Raw genomic sequence first — 23057 nt, forward strand, 5'->3', positions numbered from 1 at the left:
TGTTGCATCTTAATGAGAACACCAGAAGTGTGACACAGCAAAGTGGCTAATAGAGTTATCAAAACATGCAAACACTCTTTCTCTGCTTTTTCATGAAATACCTAGAGGTAATTTCAACTCATTTATTAACTAATATATATACCTACAAAAACTGCATCTGTCCACAGTTTTAAACAGTAAGCAAAAACCATCAATCACAAACACTGTTCACGTCCAATACCCCCTCTCCACACTGCCTTATACATCAAGCCTGACCTCACAGCCAACTTATAACACCTCTCTATTCAGTATCGTATGCTTGGATGGTACCCGGAATTTAAAGGGATTTAAAAGCTTCCAAAGCAATAGTTTTCTAGACGAGTATTGATGAGTAATCAAAAATATGAATAAAAAATATCGATTTGTTTTGGAGTATGGGGACTAGGTAAGTATCAGATATAAGAGGGAAAGCTCAGTGGACACCAGAATGTTTTAGTGGAGAGCTATAGAGTGCTATTTGGATATGTGGAATTCAGCAATGACTGCTTTGGGACAATGCAGCAAAAGTGCCAGAAAATTATTTTCAGGGTGGTAGAAGTAACTAGGTCTGTTTAAGTAGATTAATGGCTGTTTAAGGGATATGTTCTAATCCAAGAGCTTCAATTTCTACTTAGAATAAAACTCAAAAGTCCTTACTCTGGCCCATATATAACATATCCCCTTACCATATTGCCCCCTAGTAATCTCTCTGCCTTTCATATCACAAATTTTGTTCTTCTTTCAACATGGCAAGCATCCTTCCCACTCAAGTCTGTTTTATTTACTGTTGCTTCTATTGGAACAACTTCCCCCAGGGATCCTTAGAATTCATTCCTTTATTTCACTGAGGTACTATTCAAATGGACATCCTTGTCTGTCATATATAAAATAGCACTTTTTCATAATCATCTATAACCTTATTCGTTATATTGTTCTCCATACAACACTTTTGTACAATTATACATTTATACACTTATCATTTCTATACAATTGTAGGTCTGTCCATTCTTTTGTTTTTGTTGTCTGTCCCACCCCACTAGAATGTAAGCTCCATTAGAGGTTATGTTTTGTTATTCACTGTTATATCTCAAGCATCTAGAACATTTCCTGGCACATAGTCAGTACTCAAATATTTTTCTTGAATGACTGACCAAATGAATGAATATTTTATTACATTTTTTTTTACATTTTATTACATTTTATTACATTTTTGTTTTAATTACAATTTTGTTTAATGTTTTATTACATTTTTGTTTTATTATGTTTTGTTTTAATGTTTTATTACGTTTTAATTTTTGTTTTAATGTTTTGTTTTGTTTTAAGAAATTTAATAATTTCTTAAATTATCAATTGGTTTAGTCAATACTTTAACACTTTATAACATTAAATATATAATTTCCTATCAGTTTTTTAGTTTATTAAAATTAAATTATTTTAAATGAGTTAAAATTTGGTATTTCATAAATTAATATTAATAATTTAATATCATATATTAAGTGTTTCAAAGTGTTAAATATGTTAAATATTAAATCCTTTAATATTTATTTCATTCCTTAAAGAACAGAATTGTCCTAAAGACAAGAGTCCACTTCTTTATTTAACTTCTAAGGTTTTCCATAGAGCATCATTTGATAAGCTAATTAAGGCATATAATCAATTAGTTATATCTAATTTCTACATATTCATTTCATAAATGTTTATTGAGCATGTGCTAGCCATCATAGTAGGTATGAGTTTAAGAAAGTGATCAAGATGGACAAAATCTCTACCCTAGAAAACATACTGCTTTAATCCCTGATTATATCATCATAGGCCAGCTATACTAGAGCAAAAAGGGAAAAAAACAAACAAACACATAAAATAGGATGGATAGGCTTTGACCATAAACATTTAGACTCCTGTGTTTTAAACAATATGTGAAATGACTTAAAGACTGTTGGTTTTTTATAACAAATAAAACTTTATTTTTCATTGGGTTAAATCTCATTTCATACATTCCACTACTGGTAAATCTTTTATGTAAAATATTGCTGTCCTAAAATGCTAAGATGGAATTATTCTAAACCTTTGAATGCATTATAAGTTTTTATCACACACACAAACACAAAAACATACGAAGAAGACCATAACTATGAAAGTTTTATCAAGCAAGGAATTATTTTTCCTTTTTAAAAGTTATCTTTCAAATCAGCAGTTCAGTTGCCCTTATTTCCATTGAAGTTTCCTAGTGCAGCAATCACTGTACAAATTTGTATGCCTGAAAAACTCTACTTCTGTGCAACTTACTTTTAAGGAAAAAACAAAACAAAACAAAACAAAACAAAAACAAAAAAACACCTCAGAAGCAGCATTAACTACATAGCAATTCTAGTAGAATTACATGTTTGATGCAAACTGCATAATCAATGAGTTGTGGGAATCCTTCCTCTGCTCACTAATATAAAGAAGAAAGCTTTTTGCTTCTTGACTGGGGATATCACCCTGTTAACATTACATGGAAAAACACTGTTGATCAACATAACTACCTTTCATACTTCCCCACCTGACAAATCTCACAGAGGGAGGTATCAGCTCCATACGCTGTGTCATAAAATACTCCTATGCCTCTATGTAAACAAATTCTTTTTTAAAACTTTGTTGTTTCGTCAAAAATGCTTTGATAATATTTTCTATGATTTTTTTTTCAAAGGACTTCAAAATGAAGATGTCTGGATTTTGGGATTCTAACAAGGTAGTACGCTTTTAGGAGTTTGTCTAAAAGGTGTCTGAGAAGAACCACTAAAGTAATTATTTTGATTCAAAATGCTTCTCTTCCCAAACGTTGTTATAATGAGGTCAGAATCGCCTAATACTTAAACCTTTGTGACTTGTGATGTGAAGGCAGCAGACTGGGTTTGCTGGCACAGCTGCTAGTCTGCCTCACCCAATCTGTGACTGTGGGCTCCACCTTCCAGAAGCTGTAGAAATCCACAGAAAGTGCCAGTCGAGTCCAGTATACCAGACCATGCATGGGAGAAAACCATGGAGGTGAGAGAAGGATTAGTAGGGCTTGTAATATTAGAGCTTACTAAGGACTGGCAATAGTTCATGGCCAGGCTGGATAACCTCACTGGGCACTGGGTAGAGAAGACAGAAGGGTCTTGACTGAGTATCAGTTAATCATTAATCCCAGGGTGAGCAACCTCAGAATGAAAGGTCACACAACAGTTGCTGGAAGAGATCTATTTTGACACGATATCTTTCTTAGTTGTTCAGTAAAACTATTTGGGGGATCATTGAAACTACTCTAAGTTATCAGTGTTTGCTTCAAGATCTCACTGAAATCTGTACACCAACTTTCGCTATACTTGTGATAGAAAACTCTTATTATTTTTTTCACTAAGAAATAAATGGAAATATAAGCTATATTTCTTTCAGTTATACCCCAAAACACAAAAAAACAGGAAATGTTAAAGGACAGTCTCAGAAAGACAAATTTTCTTTTCATGAGGATTTCTTTTATTAAGAAAATATGACTCCTCAGAACTGTGTATTTAGACTTTGAGTTTCCAAAGTTGAGTTAAAATGTCTAATTTTTACACATTTTTCATAAATAAAACTAGGATCTTAATTCAAATTATAAGAAGCTTATGATTGGATTTATTATTAGTATTAAAGGAGCTACCTGATAGTGATCAAATTTTGGGACAATACTAATAATATGAAGATATGTTCAATTTCATAGTTAATATTTCACTATTTAATGTAAATTATGTTTTTAATGTGTGATTTCTCACTTAATTATAATACAATTTAGTGTACAAAAATTATATTTTTCATTGGAACTCACAATGAGCACTTTTCTAAGTTCCTGAAGGTTATGCTCATCAGACAGGTAGTTTTTTAAAATATCCTTCCTTTAATACACACATATTACATTATTTCATAGCTTTCAGTTATAACTGATGCTCATTTTGGCTCACATTTCTTTTTTTCACATTACTTCAGTTACCACCTAAAAACTTTAGGAAATTAAATTAAATCTCAGTGGACTGCACTGGAAGAAGAAATTAGACACTGGATACTGACCTGAGAGAGTTCATGTAAGACCTAAGCTAGATCTAATTTGTGCAAGTGACACTGTAATACAAGAGTACAATTAAATATATCGACTTTATTCAAAGAGTCTCTTAAAATATGTCAACATGAAAACTTTAGTTACAAAACTGTAGTCCCCATAATATTTTACAGAATACAGCATACAGGGGAATTCAAAACTATAAAAATCTGTTTCCAAATTTATATTGGATATTCAGATGCCTCATTAACTTGAAATATATCATCAAATAATCTGTTAAAACCTATATGCAGTAACTTTATTACACATTCTATTATAAGACTGTTAAATATTCAAATTCTTTTGAGTGTGTCTATTATTTGAAAGGATAGCATTGCTTTTACAGTTTTACTTTGGAAACATGCTAGTGTGTCCATATTTTCATTTCAAACGTGTATTCATGATATCACCCCATGAACTGGACCCTGGCAGCTAAGGAATTGATTTCCCAAGCATTACTAAACCAAAATCAACATAGAAGTCTGTGGGTCATATCACTAAACTAAACACTATATATTTAAATGTATGCATTTCAAGTTTCAGCAAGAAAGGAATGTGCCTTTTACACCTTTGTGGTGGCCATCAAATTGCTTTTTTGACTCCCAAAGTTATTTATACAGAACTTGCACACATAAAACAAGTAAGTATTTATCTACTCTGGTATATGCATAAACAGAAAAGGCTGTGGGACCACAGCAGGGCCCCCAATTACAAGTCAGCCACAACTTTTCTATGTGATTATTGGCTACAGTGAATCTGGAAAAAAAATATTGCTGTTGGATGTTAATGTCTTCATATGCTTTTAAACATCCCTGAGACGAGAATGGCACTACAGAATCTTGCAAATAAGCAACCTTTTTTTCCTAGTTGCACAGCATGTTTTTAGCAAAGAAAAACATGTGTGGGAAACAAGCAAATACACCTTTCAAAATTAATTTGTGTCAGGAATGAAGCTATTTCCAACTCTAATTTCAGTCTGAAAAGGATTTCAACACTTGGCATTTCTCTTTGTCAATATATCTATACGAGTTTCTGTTTTTTATGGCAGCAGAAAAATCTTGTGATGCCTTGCTATAAGTTGAATCTTTTAATATACACCGGGGCTAGCCTCATTTCTGCCCAGGAAGTACTCACTCATGCATATACCCTGAAATCTCTTGGTGAATTTAAGAGTTTCTATTTAAAAATCAAAATGGATAAATTTATTTTTTAATTGTTTTCAATGTTTACTTATTTTTGAGAGACAGAGAGAGAGATAGAGTGCAAGTGAGGGAGGGACAGAGAGAGAGAGGGAGACACAAATTCTGAAGCAGGCTCCAGGCTCCAAGCTGACAGCACAGAGCCTGAACCCAAGAACCTCAAGATCATGACCTGAGGCGAAGTCAGACCTTAACCGACTGAGCCACTCATGTGCCCTCAAAATGGGTAAATTCCTAATTGTGTTTCTATGAATTGGTAAAATTTATTTTGGGATTTTGTTTAGCACAACTAAAAAAAGTTTGATTAACACAAACTATGCTCGACAGTGATACATATATCAAGAGTTAGATATTTAGATGTGGATGATGTAGCTTTTCTTCTGGTTTCATTCAACCATGGAAAACTATTAATACATACATATTTCAGTAATTGTTTAGGTAAAAAAAACTAAGATAACAAAATGGAAACTAGAATTCATTGTTTTTTGTTATAATCAGTAAAGTCTATTAAATATTTTCCTGTAGGTTTTTAAAAGTCATTGTTTTTGGACAAAGAGTACATATGAACTTATCTATTGTCACTACTTGTAACAGTGTTTGGTTATTAATTTTAAATGTAAAAAAAAACACAAACATGTATGAATAATACCAATTAGTAAATTCTTTCAATAATGATAAAAGGTAAAATGGGCCTTCCTTAATATATAATCTAGTAATGGCTACAATTACTTTTGGTAAATCTATTTTATTAGCAGAATACCCAGACACATACTATTGGTTGCTCAGCCAGAAAATATCTGCCATTTCTTCTGTTCTAATACTATGCTGATTTTGTGCAGGTATAAGGAAGTAATGTGCTCAAGGGGAAAGTGAGCTCTTTATCCCCAGGGAATAAATTATGCTTGGTATAATTCATTCATGGTTAATTCATGAGCTGGTATTAGTTATTGGTTCAGTGTGGACATGTGAATTAGTCTTGAATAATGAGACATGAAAGAATATTTGCTGGAAAATATTCTGGGGCTTTTTTTCCTCCTTCCTCAATAAAATGAAATTTACAAGATGTTCTAGAAGAAGTGAACTTGCTGCCTGTGAATACAGGATGCCTGAAGTTTCTGTAATTATCTTATGATGATGAAAGTCAAGAGAATTATAGAGAAGACTTTTTGGAAGCTCTGCATGTCTGAACTGGTGAACTAACAAATCCCAGGAACACTTGCCTCTAAATTTCCAGTTATATTTAAGACATATTTAATTGGATATTCTGTTTCTCAGAGCAGCAGATATCTAAAAGACACTCATGCCATAGACAATTTAAGTGAAGGTATCCTGCAAGAAAGTTTATATATTATCATGTATTTTATAAGTGTTTAAAGCACATTTTTTTGAAAAAAAATTTAAATCATATATTTATATTTATCAGTGAGAAGGATTTATAGATATCTAACATTTGTTACTTTCGTCTACTTAATTTTATTTCCTTTTTCCTATATACTATCATCTAGTAAATTTTCTTTCAAGCCATTCTTTCTTCTTCACTGACCATGAGGATCCTGTGGAGTAGACCCTGTTCTCCCATTAATGGAATGATAACACTGACTGGTTCAGGGACAACCAGATGAACCAAACCATAACATCAGACTCCAACTTGTGTCCTTAATTTCTGCAGTTCTTTGTTTGGTGGCATTTAAAGCTAGAGCTGCTGGTAGCCATCTTGTCACCATGAAGGCTGAGTCTATAGGAGAATCTGCACTGAGAAAAGCACAGCTACAAAGAAAAATGAGAAAGCTCCTGGTAACATTATTTGACTCATTGCATCAGCACTGCCTGAAGAAGAAATAGTCCGAACTCTTCAGTTATAGGAGTTAATAAATTTACCCTGGGTTGAGCATCTGTCACATACAAGCAGTGAGTCCCACCTAACACACTCAATAACCTACTTCAAGTAGACTTCTTTCTTGTAGTTCACTGGTAGAAGATGTATGGAGTATTTGTAATTGTTCCAGTGGCATTACTATACTAGGAATAATAAAATGGTATGTAATTATTAAGAATGATTCCATAGGGTTTTATATTAAATTATTAAAAATAACCCTCTAGTGTACCCATTTTTTCCACATATATTATTTGATAATTTCTATTACATATAGCATTTTAAAAACTGATATCTGTAAATAGCACAAATTTGTTCTTTGAAAAAAAGTAATTTATTTTTCTTGAATTCATGGTCTACTGATCCAATTTGTATTCATTTAAATTTCTTTCTGGATTTTTGCATCTTTTTTGGACTTTTCCACACTATTCTTTATGTATGAAGATAACTTGTCATGTTTTATTTTTATCACATTGTCTTTTATCACTATATAATGGGTTTTTTTAAATAACGGATGACTCTTAATACACTAATTTTCTCTTGATCTGGCTTTAAATTCTTAAATAGATCATTGACTTTCTCATATCTGTTATCACATCTTTGTGTTCTAGAAATTTAATGTGCCTTATCATTTTGATAGTCTTGCTTTTTAGATTTTCATAATTTTAATTTCTTTTTAATTTCATCTTCTGTATCTTCAAACATACTAAATTTACTAAATTTATATTCTCCTTCAATTTCTAACATCTGTTGTTTTTGAGAGTTTGGGTCTGTTGTTTGTTGTTTCTGCTAATGCTTTGTCATGATGGCTTGCTTTCTCCCAGAATGTTCCTGTGCTTTTTAACTGAGTTCATAATCATTGGAACTTTATCTGTGGGAATACTCTGACACTTGGGTTTAAGGGGATTGCCCCAAGCATGCTTTGAACATGGGTCTTTTAGACACATGAGACCTAATCTGAGGACACTTTAAATTAAATTCTTAGTTTAGGTTTATAGATTGATAGTTAGTATAAATCCCAGACCCATATCTGAATGAGAGTTGGTTTGTGGTTAAAAATTCTCAAGGAAGACTTTTTATTCTGCCTCCCCAAAGCCAAGTCAATATCAATAGCATATAATTTGATAGACAGTCTACACAAGAACATTTTGGGTATAACTAATTTATACTTAATAGTCTAGAAAAAAATAATTTACCTGTTTAAACAGGAGATAGTGCCAACATTAAAGTAGAAATTACAGAAAAGAATAGAGCACAACTATAAAATGGGGAGTTAATTTTCATTTTCAGATAAAGTGACAGATAATTTTCTCACAAAATTTTACTTACAGCTTTATCTGCAAAGGTCTCTTCATAAAATGCTAGCGTCAAAGCAAACTGTACAACTGCATATATCCTCAATAGATGAGACACCGATGATGAAAAGGGAACTTCTTTCCCGGTGACCTAGGAAGACAAGAAAGAAGCTTTATTTTGCTCCCTGGCTTATTCTACTCATTGACATTCACACCAAGTAAAGAGGAGATGTGTAAAAGAAAGGAAAAGCTTTGCTACTTTTTTTTCCCCAAAATTACTCACATTCTTTTTCATTTTGATAGAAAAACATAAAAGTTCAGAAACTTGTTTTTCATTTCAGAAGCATCATGATTATGATTTAGTCTACTTTATAACAAACTGGTATAAGAATTGATTCAGCAACATGTACTGATGACAAATACAACTAACATGAACATAAAAATATGAATACAGAAATATGTCCAGGATTATACATGAAAGTAAAGAAAAAGAAAAAAATGGAAGGTGATTTTTAGTAGTGGAGATAATCATGCCTGAAAGGGAAATATTACATTATTGGAAACAACTTTCCTAAATTATGGAGTTTCCAAAAAATACCACAACTCTACTTTTATAATGCAAATTTAGGCATAAATATGACCTCAGAGTATTCACTTTGGATTATCTATTGAAAAATAGAAAAAATAATAAATGGATCACAGCAAAATAAACTTTTTAGAGCTGAAATAAAGCAAATTATTTTCATCTATATCAGATTAGCTCATTGTTACATAACTGATTTTGAACATAACTAAAAATATCTGGGAAATTTCAGCAAAGCAGCTTCCATAACTGGATGAAAAAACATCCTCATTTGGATCAAGAGTTTTAAAAAATAACAATATTAAAATTAAAAAAAAGATATTATTTCCTTATAATATTGGCTAATTTTATACTTACAATTATCTTTGAAACCAACAATAGCTTACCCTTTCTGTTGCTTTCAGGTTACTATTAATGACAGTTATTTTAATAAGGAACCACAATATATATCCTGAAAGGTTGAAAAGAAAATCCTTTTTTTCATCTCTATAAGAATTCCAGATTGAAATTGAATTTTTCATTTGGTTTCCAGGGTTTGAAATCTCCACCTCACTTATTTTTGGGTTTTAATGTGATTTCTGAATTTATTGCTACTGCTGTACCTCAGAATGAATAAGGTTATGATCTAATCTAATAACCACATCATCTTGGTGTGGCTTTTGACCTTCCATTCTAGAGACCTTATTTATTTATTTATTTTTAATTTCAGTATAGTTGACACACAATGTGACATTAGTTTCAGGTATACAACTTAGTGTTGTGACAAATTCATACATTATGCTATGTTTGCTACAAGTATAGCTACCATCTATCCTGGTATACTGTTATTACAATATCATTGACTATATTCTTTATGCTGTGACTTTTATTCCTGTGACTTATTCATCCCATAACTGTAAGTCTGTACCTCCTACTCCCCTTCATTCATTGGCTGTGCCAATTTAAATTCCCACCAACAGGGTACGGGGATTCTTTTTCTCCACATCTTCACCAGGACTTGTTATTTCTTGTCTTTTTTATTTTAGCCACTCTAACAAGAGTAAGGAGATATCTCATTGTGGGATTGATTTGCATTTCCCTGATGATTAGTGGTGTTGACCATCTTTTCATTCTTTCATGAACAAAATGAAAGAAGCATCTTTAAGGCTCCATCTCTAATGTTTTAGGATTCTGTGACCCAGTAACATACGTTTGCGTAGTTTTTGCACTACATAAAGCTTCTTTGCTGTAGGTTTGAGTGGATCCGAAACCTAGCCTCTGCTGCTCTGCCTCTGAACCAGGCTCCCCAGTAAGAGGCAGTGTCATCCTGGGAGAAGGCCCTCCTCTTATCGGCCCCTAGGTGGTACCTACTCAGTAAGTTATGCACCACAGGGCTGTATCTGCCGAAGGGAACATCTTTTTTTTTTCAGATCTTCATGAAGTCGACATACATACAGGCTGGCTGTTGACCTGACGATATGATACTAATCTTTACCATCACCAACATGAACTCTATTTACCTCTGGGATTTCTTCACTTAGTCCAAGTCTTGGTTTACCTGGACTCCATCCTGGTCCTTTAAATAGGACAGAAAACTTATTGAAGAATCCAGGTGTGGCCCAGAATGTAGTCCATATGTAAACTAAATGGTGGAACTAGAAGAACAAAAATAGAGCTTATTTAAAAAAAGAAAAACTCATAACAAAAATATTAAGTACAACTAATCATACATTTTATTTTCTTTATTTACTGTTCAATGACATTTGTATATTTTTTCTGTAATATACAGGTTATGTATAATGTGGTTAATGTAGATTAATGTGCAGTTGCATTCCAAATTGTAATTCATTCTATTCATTCTGTGTCCTTTAAGTGTGTTCTTGTCAATATTTCTGAAGTGCCACAAAATTATAATTTTGAAGTTAAAGAAGAGGAGAATTATTTAGAAAACAGCACAATAGAAAAAAAAAATAAGTTAACAGCTTTGCTTCCAATGGAATTAACCAGCACCTGTGAACTCTACATCCGCATCTAATGATATTCTTTCTAGAGTCTTGCTAAATGGATATTAAAGTTGAACACAGAAACACACAAATATTAAAAATAGCCCTTTATTTGCTGTATTGAGTTATAGACAATCATATCATATTTAAGGAAACATATTCAAAGCCATTTCTGCATCTTTTAGCAGGAATCCACATTCTTTAAATAACACATTTGACATATGCAGTACTTAAAAGTATGCTCACGCATGAGAAGTACTCAGTAAATATTAGCAATTAGGGTAATTAGACATATATTCCATACATGTGATAATAATGCATCATAGGTTAAAAATAGTCCTAGAGGGGGGCGCCTGGGTGGCGCAGTCGGTTAAGCGTCCGACTTCAGCCAGGTCACGATCTCGCGGTCCGTGAGTTCGAGCCCCGCGTCAGGCTCTGGGCTGATGGCTCAGAGCCTGAAGCCTGTTTCCGATTCTGTGTCTCCCTCTCTCTCTGCCCCTCCCCCGCTCATGCTCTGTCTCTCTCTGTCCCAAAAATAAAATAAACGTTGAAAAAAAAAAAAAAAAGTCCTAGAGGTTGTACATCAGCTACAGACGCTAGAAATGAGTTCTATTAGAAGTGAAATAAAAAACTAATGTACTGGGGCGCCTGGGTGGCTCAGTCGGTTAAGCGGCCGACTTCGGCTCAGGTCATGATCTCGCAGTCCGTGAGTTCAAGCCCCACGTCAGGCTCTGTGCTGACAGCTCAGAGCCTGGAGCCTGTTTCAGATTCTGTGTCTCCCTCTCTCTGATCCTCCCCCATTCATGCTCTGTCTCTCTCTGTCTCAAAAATAAATAAACGTTAAAAAAAAAAAAAAAACTAATGTACAAAGAAGTTTTGGCTCTATGGGAATTTGTGGTCTCATTGGCATTTTCACTGTGTGTTAAAAAATTTAAACTGCTAGGATTATAAAACTGGTTTTAAAATTGCTTGAAACATTACAATAAGTAATCTGAAGCAATTAATGAACAATGTAGGGTTTAGTGGGGTAGATTTTAAAGTGAATAGAAATTCCAGATGGAAATTTACACTGGGGCTTAATAATAATAATAATAATAATAATACAAAACTTACTGTGCTTAGGAATTATAACATATATTAATATACTTATCTGATCTGTTATTTTGAAAACTGACAACATTTCATTGGTCTCATTGTAGACATAGCCATGAGAAATACATGGTGACTTTTTAAAATAAGGAGTACTTTCCCACTTATTTGCCTTCCAATGCCCTTAAATCCTGGACTCCAAATGAGAGCAAAGTGAATGTCCTATACCCAATATACAGGGGGGACAAATCCCTCTCCACCTAGTGGAGGTCATCCTCTGTTGCTTTTGATACGTCTGAAGGAAAGGTGAGAAATTTAGCTGAATATAAAGGAATACCAGTGAAAGCAAGTATACGTTTTTGTAGGTTCAAGAACTCCTAATTCACTCAACGTTGCCAATATGACATTTTTGACAATGTAAGTGAGAGTCTAGAAGCCTATGTCTTGTACACAGTTGTGACAAGGAAATTTTTACATGAGGACAGAGGCCTGGGGAACTGAACCTGACACAGATTCAACATCAGCTCATAAAAAGTCTAATCATCTGATTTTTGTTTCCCCCAAATCCTGTCATCTAACTCCTTGTGCTGCTAGTGTTGTGTGGTTTTCAGCCTCTCATCTGTCTCAGCGATGATCCCCTTGCCCTCATCAGGAGTGTACGCTCCCATATCCTTGCTACTTAAGGATCAGAAGGAAACAACAGGTTCTGCAGCTCCTGGGAGCTTGTTAGATATACAGAATCTTGGACACACCTCAGAGCCAGTGAACAGAATCTGGGCTAAATTTAGTAAGATTCTTGCATGATTCATATGCACATGAAGTTTCAAAGGCTCCTTTCCAGAGGACAAAGACCAAGCTTTTAATGTCCTTATTACAGAGATAAGACTATACCAAGTGAAAAGGTAGTTCTCAATGTATTACTTTTAAATTAATTTCAATTCTATAAAGTTTATTAAGAAAGTACTCTGAAATATTTGCTAATATTCTCCTGAGGGATATAACTTTAGGAATGCCCAACACAGAGAGAGGGAAAGACAGAGAGACAGAGCTGGCCTACAGTTGAGAAGGAAGAAAATGAATAATCAGCTTTTCTCACTTGATAAAAACACCATTCATTTGAAAAGTGGAGGCAATTTGTGACGGCCTTTTCTATGAAGAGGCAGTACAGTGTAAAAGTTAAATTGAGTTAAGCAAGTTTTGGGCTTGGCCTGCAACACTCCTTGGTTATGTCTGAATCTGACAAGCTGTGTATGGCTGGTTGAATTATTTAAATCCTGGGAAATTCAGCCTCACCCTAAAAAACGAGGATTAAAAAGTACCTCTATGTCATAAGGTTTGAGTAAGAGTTTCATTAAATACGCATGCTGAGCTGCTAGCGATACCCTGTACATAGTAAAAGCTCAAGAAATGTCCATTTATTTTGTTATTTTAACTTCCTTAAAAACTTTTAAGAAATAGGATCAGAGAGCAGACCTGACGGGAACCTGTAATTACCGCCCTTCCCGAATGCTATAATCCTGGTTCTATGTACAGAGCTGTCACTGCCTGACCTCTTCAGCTTCTCAAGCATTCTTATCTTTTTCTCATTTGCTAGTCCCTAACCCCAGGAGTGTTTGTGGTGCTCTGTTGCTGACGGATCGGAGCTTCACAGACATTCCTCATTTCTCTAGTGCCAGCCATTGAGATCAGTGAACAACCAATACCACATGTCTAACAGAAAACTGGTCTGGGGCTACAAGTCTTAGCAGGTGAGGTAATGTGCAGACCTAACCAACTCGTAATAGCTCCTGACATTTAGGTCCAAGTAGAATAGGGCAAAGGCCTCATGTTGAATTTCTAACCAGAGTCATGCGGCCTTGAAGCAAATATTTTTCTTACTGTGGTATCAGCCTTTATAATGCATTTACTACTGTTCCTTCTGAATCCATGAATATATTTCAGGTCTATTCTGAGAAAGAATATGTTTGCTTGAAGGGCTATTTTTGAAAAAAATTCTCTGTAGTAGGTATATTTGAAAGTTCTTAAAATGAGTTGTTTTCAAACACATTTTGCCCAAGTTAATTCAAGATTTTGCTTGAGTGTCAGAGTTACTTCTAGCTTCTTTTATGGTTAAAAAAAAAATTTCTTTTCAGGATAGTGTGAGGTACTTTTACCTTTCAACAACTGATCTTTATTTTAGCTATAAAATTTGTGAAAGGATATAACCAATTCAGAAATAATAAAATCAATTACATTACCTGCACCATGAATGGTTCAAATGTATTAATGGGATGCGTTAGACCATATACAACTTTTTCATTTTCTGCCTCGAATGTCCCTGGAAGATAAACATTAAGGATATGATCTTTGACTTTCTATGAGCTTAGGAGGTAAGTTAATATTTTTATGTTCACATATATTTTACTTACCAAAAATTCTATCCCATATAATAAGAACGCCAGCATAATTTTTGTCAATGCAATAACGGTTTCTGCCTATGACACACAATATTAAAAGAAAAAAAAAAGGTTTTGAAAAATGAAGTTATACTTTTGAAACATCTTATTGTATTTTAGAACCCATTCACAAAATTAAGACTTATGCAACAAAATGATTTTCCTAAGAATCTCTTTTCAGTGACAACATTAGATTATTTGCTAAGTAAATTGCTTTTATTTTATTTTTTTCCTATTGAGTTAATTTTACCAAAATGACCAGAGAATTCCTTAAAACTACATATATTTGGAATTTCCCCAGATTTCTTTTTCAGAGAGTGAGAGAGAGAGAGAAAAAGAGAGAGAGAAACAATGTGTGTGTGTGCATACAGGGGAGGGGCAGGGGAGAGGGAGAGAGAGAATCTCGAGCAGGCTCCATACCCAGTGCCAAGTAGGATGCGGTCCTCGATCCCATAATTTTTTAAAAAATGTTTTTGCTCTTAATTTTCCAGTTGTTTAGAAATCTGGCATAATTCTGAGTAATTTTACTTTTTAAAATTTTACTTTTTACTATCAAAGAGTAGTGTGTCTGGTGGCTCAGTCAGTTAAGCTCCCAACTTCAGCTAAGGTCATCATTAAACTGTTCATGAGTTCAAGCCCTGCATCAGGCTCTGTGCTGACAGCTCAGAGCCTGGAACCTGCTTCAGATTCTGTGTCTCCCTCTCTCTCTGCACCCTCCCCACTCCTGCATGCATAGTCTCTCTCTCTCTTAAAAATAATCATTAATTTTTTTAAAAAAGACTATCAAAGAGTAATAATTAAAAATTAAATGGCCCAGAAAAAGGCAATAGGGAATAAGATAAATAATATATGTGTATTCACATTTGGTTGATTTTTTAAATTTTGAAATGAGTTGCTATCTCTAGCTCTTCTCTCTGAATCTTTTCCAGGAAAAAAAATTTTTTCTACTTAGACTGAGACTTTACTATTTATTTTAATCATGAAAGACATAAGTGAAAATTAAATTACTCTTAATTATTTTTATTAACTATTAACTCAAAACATATATATTTTCTTCCAAAGTATTCAAATTATAATTTAAAATGAAATAGTTGGGCATTGTTTCTTTAATAATAAAAAAATGCTTAAATATGTACCCCCGTATTCACATAAGTATAAATCAAAGGAAAAATATTAACCTATCAAGCCACTGCTCCAACAAATTCAACTGTCTTCATGTGTCATTTCTTTGCATGCCTTCTATACATGTTAATATATGTTTGAAAGTGAAGACACACAGGACAACCTCTCCAGTCCAAAAGTAGTGTGGGTCTGGCTACACAAACGCACAACCCATTGCTATATATGGGCTAAACAGTGGTTCTTAGTTGGAGGAGAGAACATCTTGCTTCTCAGGGGAGATGTGGAAATGTCTGGAGAATTTGTTGAGAGTCACAGCTGGGAGGGGATATTATCTGCACTTAGTATGCAGAAACCAAAATCCTACAATACAAAGGGTAGCCCCATTCCTAACCTCCCACCTCCAAGTGAAGAACTATCTGGCCCAAAACATTAATAATGCTGAGGGTAAGAGGTGCCTCGGTGGCTCAGCTGGTTAAGTGACCAACTTTGGCTCAGGTCATGATCTTGCAGTGGCTCTTGCTGACAAAGCCTGAAGCCTGGTTTGGATTCTGTGTCTCCCCCTCTCTCTCCTCCTCCCCTACTCAAGCTGTCTTTCTCAAAAATAAAGAAATGTTAAAAAAAATAATAACACTGAGGGTAAGAGATGCGAACATAAAACAACAGGAGTGGGAATGTGCCCTGAAGCTAAACAGAGAACACTAGCAACTATTTCTTCTTCAGTATGGATTTATTCTTCTCCACTCCTTATGCTTCCTTTACTGTGAAGGGAGCCCCAAGAGTATAACACCCTTAGTCTCCCCAGCTTCTCGCTAACAATTCTCCTTGGGACCAGGAATGTATGTGAAGTTTGGAAGAGGAAACTGAGCATGTGCAGCCTGACCCCACCCACTTCTCTTCTTTTTGAAGGGAGATGATGGGACTTGTGTTTCTGCTCTTCTCCCTGCCAGGCAGAAAGGAACCCACCCCTTGGGAAGGCAGGCCTGCAGTGTTCCAGCGCTGCCTGCGATGCCTGCAAACTTATGAAAACAGAACAATAGTATTTATTATTTTATTACTGTCTTCCTTTTCTCAGCACTATGTATGTAAGATGTATTCAGGCCATCACAAGTTGCAACAGTTTGGACATGTTTTTTTTGGTATGTAATTCCCCATTATATGAAAAGTCTACAAATTTATCTGTTCTCCTGCAATAAGCATTTGAATTTTATCTCTATTTTTTCCATTACATAAAATGCTGCTATGCACATTCTTATACAGGTCTTTTGGTGCACACATGTAAACAATTCTGTTATGCCTTATGCTGGTATCTTTAAATCTTAAGTACTAGTCACATGGGATTTTTTTCTCTGTCATGCTAATGCAGTTCACAGAATTTAGGCAAAAAGTGAATTTCTGCCTATTAGGCTTTCCTGAAATCGCAACAATTTTCAAGACCAGAGACTTTCTGGTTGTATATAGGAATGACCCTCAACATTGGGTCAGGTGGTACCTTCAACATAGAAAGTGTGTATCCCCTCAGCTGGTTAAGTTGTTTTCCACTACAACTAAGGAGATCTAGACAAAAAGGAAAATCCAAACAAGATTTTTTTCCCCTCCAATCATTGCTTTGGAAAAGAGGCTTGTCCAGGTGCGATGGAAGACATGATACCTATTTATACACTGAATGGTGACTATGTTGAATAATTGTGATGAAAAGGTACAAAATAATAGTATTTTTAAAGAAATGAATAAGGAGAAAAAAGGTCAAATTTCCTTACCATGATGAACCCGATGATGGCTAGGAGTATTAAGAATCAGTTCCAAAGGACCAAGGTTATTAATGATCTGTTTAAAACAAAAGCAATATTTATACACAGTTATCGATAAATGTGTACGTATACTCACATTAACTTTCCATGTGGGTCAAGAGACATTTCAAGTTTCAAGGTTGACTTCAGAGTCAGAAGAAGTTTCTCTGATTCCTGGGGTTCCTATGAAAATAACAATAATCTCCTAACTCTATTCTGGGAGGCAGTACAGTAAAAGGTTAAGAGCGATGCTGCCTAAATTCAGCTCCAGGAGCCTCCGTTTATTGCTATGTGATCTTGGGAAAACAACTTAAGCTTTCTATATTCAGTTTCCTCATCTTTCAAATGGAAATATTAAACATATCCACATAATAACATTCTGAGGGTTACAAAGTGTACGGTATTTATATACCGTGTCAAGGCACACTTCTCTCACATCTCCTGTCATTTCACGCTCTTCACCCTTCAACTATGTCTTTGTTGATTAATGGTAACAGCGCATCACTAAAGAAGGGAAGACATCATATTACATTTGCTTTGTGGTTAGTTGAGAGTTGGTTCACCCAATAATCAGCCATGTTACCTACTGCATTAGGGTGATTCTGCTTATTCAAATAGAATCCTTAATGGCCTTTTACCTGTAGATGTACCATCTTTAAGTCCAATTTACAGGCACAATTAAAAATCAAATGTAGGGGGGCTTTTCAGTCAGTTTAGTGTCTGACTTCAGCCTGGGTCATGATCTTACAGTTTGTGAGTTGAAGCCCTGTGTAGAGCTCTGTGCTAACAGCTCAGCCTGGAGCCTGCTTCAGATTCTGTGTCTCCCTCTCTCTCTGTCCCTCTCTGCTCACATTCTGTCTCTCTGTCTCTCTCTCAAAAATAAATAAAGATTAAAAAACATTTTAAGTCAAATATATAAAGGGGTATTTTTTTCTCAATTAAGGACCCTTCAGAATGTGGTCTATAACTCTTTAATGTTATCTCTCAAAATTTCCCAGTGAGAATCCCCATTCCAGGGTCTGCAGATTCCGAGGAGTGTAGGAACGAGGTAGGTGTCATAAAAAAGAGCAGGTCATATAAGACATTTGATATGCTACATTAACTGGAAGCAATATTGGGAACTCTTTTAATTTTGATTACATTATTCTTCCATCAATTATGGCAGATACTAGAATGTTTACTTGAATTATGACCTAGGTCAATTTGTTTAGAGCCTACTAATGACAAAATCAATACATTGTTATATTTTAAGAAATTACCACTAGAGTTACTTTCCATTTATAGGATATATGAGGAAAAAGAGGTAAGTTAGATGATGCTTAGGGGAAAAACATTCACTGACAACGATGATACTTGAATTGGCAACAAGTCAGTGGTACGAGGAAAGAATAGAGAGATGCGACTGCTTAAGATAAAAAGATATATAAGATACGTAACAACTAGATGTAGTATGATGGTCTTGTGAGAATACCAATTTGAACAAACCAAACATAAAAGACATTTTATAGGCAATGCGGGATAAGAAAATGATTATATAGAGGGTATTACATAGTAAATAATACTGCTTTTATTGAAAATTATAATGGAGTTTTGTGTAGGGGGAAGTAACTGTTTTTTTAGAGTTGTATAACTGAAGTATACATGACATGAGATCTATGTCTTGCTGAAAGATATTTGGAAATGAAAAAAGAAAAAGAAGGATAACTAATGAAAATGAATCAAAATCATAACGATTTTTTGATTGAAGTGATGGATATACATAATGCACTCTATTATTCCACTCATCTAAATGTTTGAAAAAATTAACATAAAATTCTAAATAAAAGAAATAATACTCTAGTAATACAAAGTAATGTTCAGTTACCCAGTTGGAAGTATTAATAGATCTCTAAAGTCCCAAACAGATTTCTAGATTGCAACTCTTTATATAGCAGGGTTTAATGACTTTTGGGCAATCTCTGACACTAAAACACCCAGTTTAAAGTTGCTGTGCAAATGTGAACAGCTGCAGTAGCCACACTATGCGCAGCTTGTGGGGTCCTATACTCTTGAGATAAAAGCTGCAGCAATGTTGCCACATGACAGTGCTGCATGTCTCCATAGGGCAGGTGCCACCATCATCTCCTTACTAAACCCATTGTATACACATCTGAAAGCAGCAGCCCTTGGTTTCCATCCTGCTGCCAGGCTTCTAAGGGATTGTCAGTTTTCATTATGCAACAGACAGAAATGTTTACATTCAAAGGATGTGTAATATTTCATGTCCTATATTGATTTAACCACCCTCCCTCTTTCTTTTCTTTCTCTCTCTTTCTCTTTTCCTTTCCTTTTCCTTCTCCTTTCCTTTTCCTTCTCCTTTCCTTTTCTTTCTCTTCTTTCTTTCTTTCTTTCTTTCTTTCTTTCTCTTCTAGCGTGGTGTTTTATCACCATTTTTAAAGTTATTTCCCTGAAAAATATATTATGAACCCAAAACAACAGAATTTTTGGATAACTCAGAACAGAATTCATTTATACACAAAGAACTATCCATATTTTTTTTAATTCCAGGAGTTCAAAATACTGTGAATATGTATAATATGTATAAGGATATCAGACTACATTCCTATCAAATCAGTCACAAAAGATATCATTCCACAAATACAGTACTAACAGCCAGGGATTGGGAAGGGAGTAAGTAGAAATAACCCTATATTTTATTGGACTCCATTGCTTTGTACTTGGTGGAAAAATATTTGTTAAGAAGAAGGATGGTGATGGATAGAGAACAAGAAAGTGGGGTTTCTCAGCAGTCAGAACATTGAAATCTGATGCTCAGTTCAAGCTTTGTATCTCTGGCAGAATACCAGATGGGAAAAGAGAAAACCATTTTATCCTTGTTTGTCTCTTTGGTGCCTAACATATGTTACAAAAAGAGACAACAAAAGGGGGTGGAGGAGACTATGGTGACCAGCTTCTGCTACCCAGATGCATTTCTGATCCTTGGTCTTGGCGTGTGTGCAGCCAGATTTAAAGCCACACAAATGGTGAGTGCATTCAGATGGCTGGAGCCTTGGCTGAGTGCATTATTTTTCTAATGTCAAGCACTTTTCCTCAAAGAAAATCTTTTGCTCCTGCAGGCTAAAGCATGGTGATATCAATATTGAAAGTCCCCCCCGCCCACTTTTTTTTTTTTAAGTTAAAAGCCAAGTACAACACAGGCAACCACAGTCAAATTTCCTGGTAGTGTCTATGAGTACCTTGGAGCTGAGGAAGACCACCTCGGGTGGGAGATGATTCATCATTCAGACAGCCCAGTCAGAACCTCTCTTGTAGAAAACGCTTCTGACTCAGTCATGGAGAAGTCATCAATAATTAATAAGGTTTGAGCATAACGACTTAATTATCGCCCACTTTTGCAAATTCAGTCATTTAGCAATTCAACGACATCTAGCTTTGAACCACTTCCTGAAAATATGTTACTGTGGAAATAATTGCAACTATTCTCATTTTTAGGTAGTTATTTTTTGTCTTGCTTTTTAAGATTTAGATGAGTTAATTTAAAAGATGGAATTTTCTAACATATAGAAGACTTAAAAACAATATAGTCCAACTCTGTTATTTAAAAAAAAAAAAACTGACATTCGGAAAATTTTAATTATCAGTCCAAGTCAAACAGCTTGGAAGAAGCGCTAAAGTCTTCTTCATTTCAACTCAGGGATTTTCTGTTTTTCTATCACATAGCTTTTAAGAGATACAGAAATAGTTCCATCAAATAAAAGCAATTTAAACTTTCAGAAGTTTCATGGAAAATAACTAAATGCTTTTTTTCCTCATTTCAGCCAAAAGAAATCCAGGTATTTATAAAGAACCTAGACACTTCAGATTCTAAACTGCCCTCTCATGGGATTTTAGGCACTTCTGGTGTTTCTTAGATTTCCAAAACAATGATCTAAGTCTTGTATACTTGTCATTTTCTTTCAGAATTTTATAACCTGAGAAGCATGGATACCTAGAAAGGCCATCGATGGGCTTCAGAAGGTCAGGAACACCCTAAGTATTATACCAAATTTTATGAATGTGTGCCAGTGGGTATTTTTTTTCTGGGAGGAAATTGCTATTTTCATCATATACTCAGAGGGATAGATGAGTCCTAGGAGGTTATGAGCCCATGTTCCCAACAAGGGCTTTATATTATTTCCTTCACCCTTATTTATATTGTTTTTAGTTTCCATATTAATAAAACTTGGATACTAATATCTCATCCAAACTTCAGAAACAGTGACTTAAACATTTTTTCTGCCTATTTCTTGAAATAATTATTTCCCAAAAAACTTATTTCTTGGGCTGTTTTTACTTGTACAATAATAAGTTATTATAAATGAACCAATAATAAATAAAACAATTTTATAATAATAAGGTACTTCAATTCTATCAGTGAAATTTTATCCAGCAGAAGTGCTCTATATCATTTGCTAGACTGGTCACATATTCATTTTTCTCCCCACAGTTTATGGCAGGGGTGGGGAAACAGAGTTAAATATAAAATCAGGAGAATAGGGGCCACAAGACACCGTCATCTTTTCATTAAGTCATTTCCCCTCATCGAAAATAAAATGAATTCAAATGAAAGGCCTCTTACAATGAACCAAATGAAGCCCAAAAGATGTGGAATTCAAAGCTGTTCAAACTCTTCATCAAGACCCATTTCCAATGTTCTCTTTCTTCTGCCTAAAAGACCTTAACCTCCTATCTCAACCTGCTGGAATCCTGCTCTTCCTTTAAGACACACCTAGATTTTGAAACATTCTTCTTGATTTTTCCAATGAGAATTTTCTTTGCCTTTCTCTGAATACATATTGAGGCATCACTAATTTTTATGTCATGCTGTTCTGATATCTACTTATTCATGTTCATTTCTTATACAATATTGAAAGTTCATTGAGGACAGAAACTCTAACTCAAGCCTCTTTGTTTCTCACAGCACATGCAACGCTGCCTTGCATATAGTGACTGCCGAACAAGATTATATTGATAAATCCCCCTCACTGCCCTCCATGCCCTTTCACCTTTATATCAGTGGTCTCAAATGGGGATGATTGTGCTTCCAGGGAACATTTGGCAATGTTTGGAGACACTTTGGGCTGTCACAAATGGAGGAAGTGCTACTGTAATTTAGTGATTAGTGGATTTTAGTGCTGCTAAACATCCTACAATGCACAGGACAGTACTCCAAAATAAGAATGATCTGCCCCAAAGGTTGATAATCCCTTCTGCTTCATAGGTATACATGTCTTGCTGCACCTCAGTCTTTTTGTTATTCAGGAGGGAAGCATTGTATAATTTCTGTCTTCCAGTTTGGAAACTGGAGGGAAGGGTGCATTAGCGAATTCCCAATCTCTAGAGACCAAACATGAGTCTGGAGTGCCCTTGGCGATTAAAGCCCGGAGAGCAAGTCCAAACAGATCTTTGATCTAGTGAATTGGAAAATTAAGATAAATAGCTAAAATGAAAGTGCCAAAAACTAGTAACAGCAACAAACAAACAAAAACCAAAAACATATACAATCAGAGAACGGATAATGGGAGAGTTGAATTCTGGT

The 23057-nt window shown here is 34.7% G+C and overlaps 1 protein-coding gene across 2 annotated transcripts in view; it reads right to left on the reverse strand.

Annotated features, from left to right (window-relative positions):
• AGMO (alkylglycerol monooxygenase) overlaps window positions 1-23057 on the reverse strand; it is a 384581-nt gene that overhangs the window by 158520 nt on the left and 203004 nt on the right. The window contains exons 7-12 of one of the 2 annotated variants that reach the window (XM_030308044.1): window positions 17450-17516; window positions 14544-14609; window positions 14373-14452; window positions 10564-10698; window positions 8516-8632; window positions 5598-7332 (exon numbers count right to left, since the gene is read on the reverse strand). In XM_030308044.1, coding sequence (XP_030163904.1) covers window positions 7279-7332; window positions 8516-8632; window positions 10564-10698; window positions 14373-14452; window positions 14544-14609; window positions 17450-17516 — 519 coding nt within the window. In that variant the 3' untranslated portion in view covers window positions 5598-7278. Of the gene's footprint in view, window positions 1-5597; window positions 7333-8515; window positions 8633-10563; window positions 10699-14372; window positions 14453-14543; window positions 14610-17449; window positions 17517-23057 lie in introns of those variants that run through there. The other variant, XM_030308043.1, reaches the window with a different exon arrangement.

The sequence above is a fragment of the Lynx canadensis genome, chromosome A2 (genome assembly GCF_007474595.2).
Source record: "Lynx canadensis isolate LIC74 chromosome A2, mLynCan4.pri.v2, whole genome shotgun sequence".
In the NCBI taxonomy this organism is placed as follows: Eukaryota; Metazoa; Chordata; class Mammalia; order Carnivora; family Felidae; genus Lynx; species Lynx canadensis.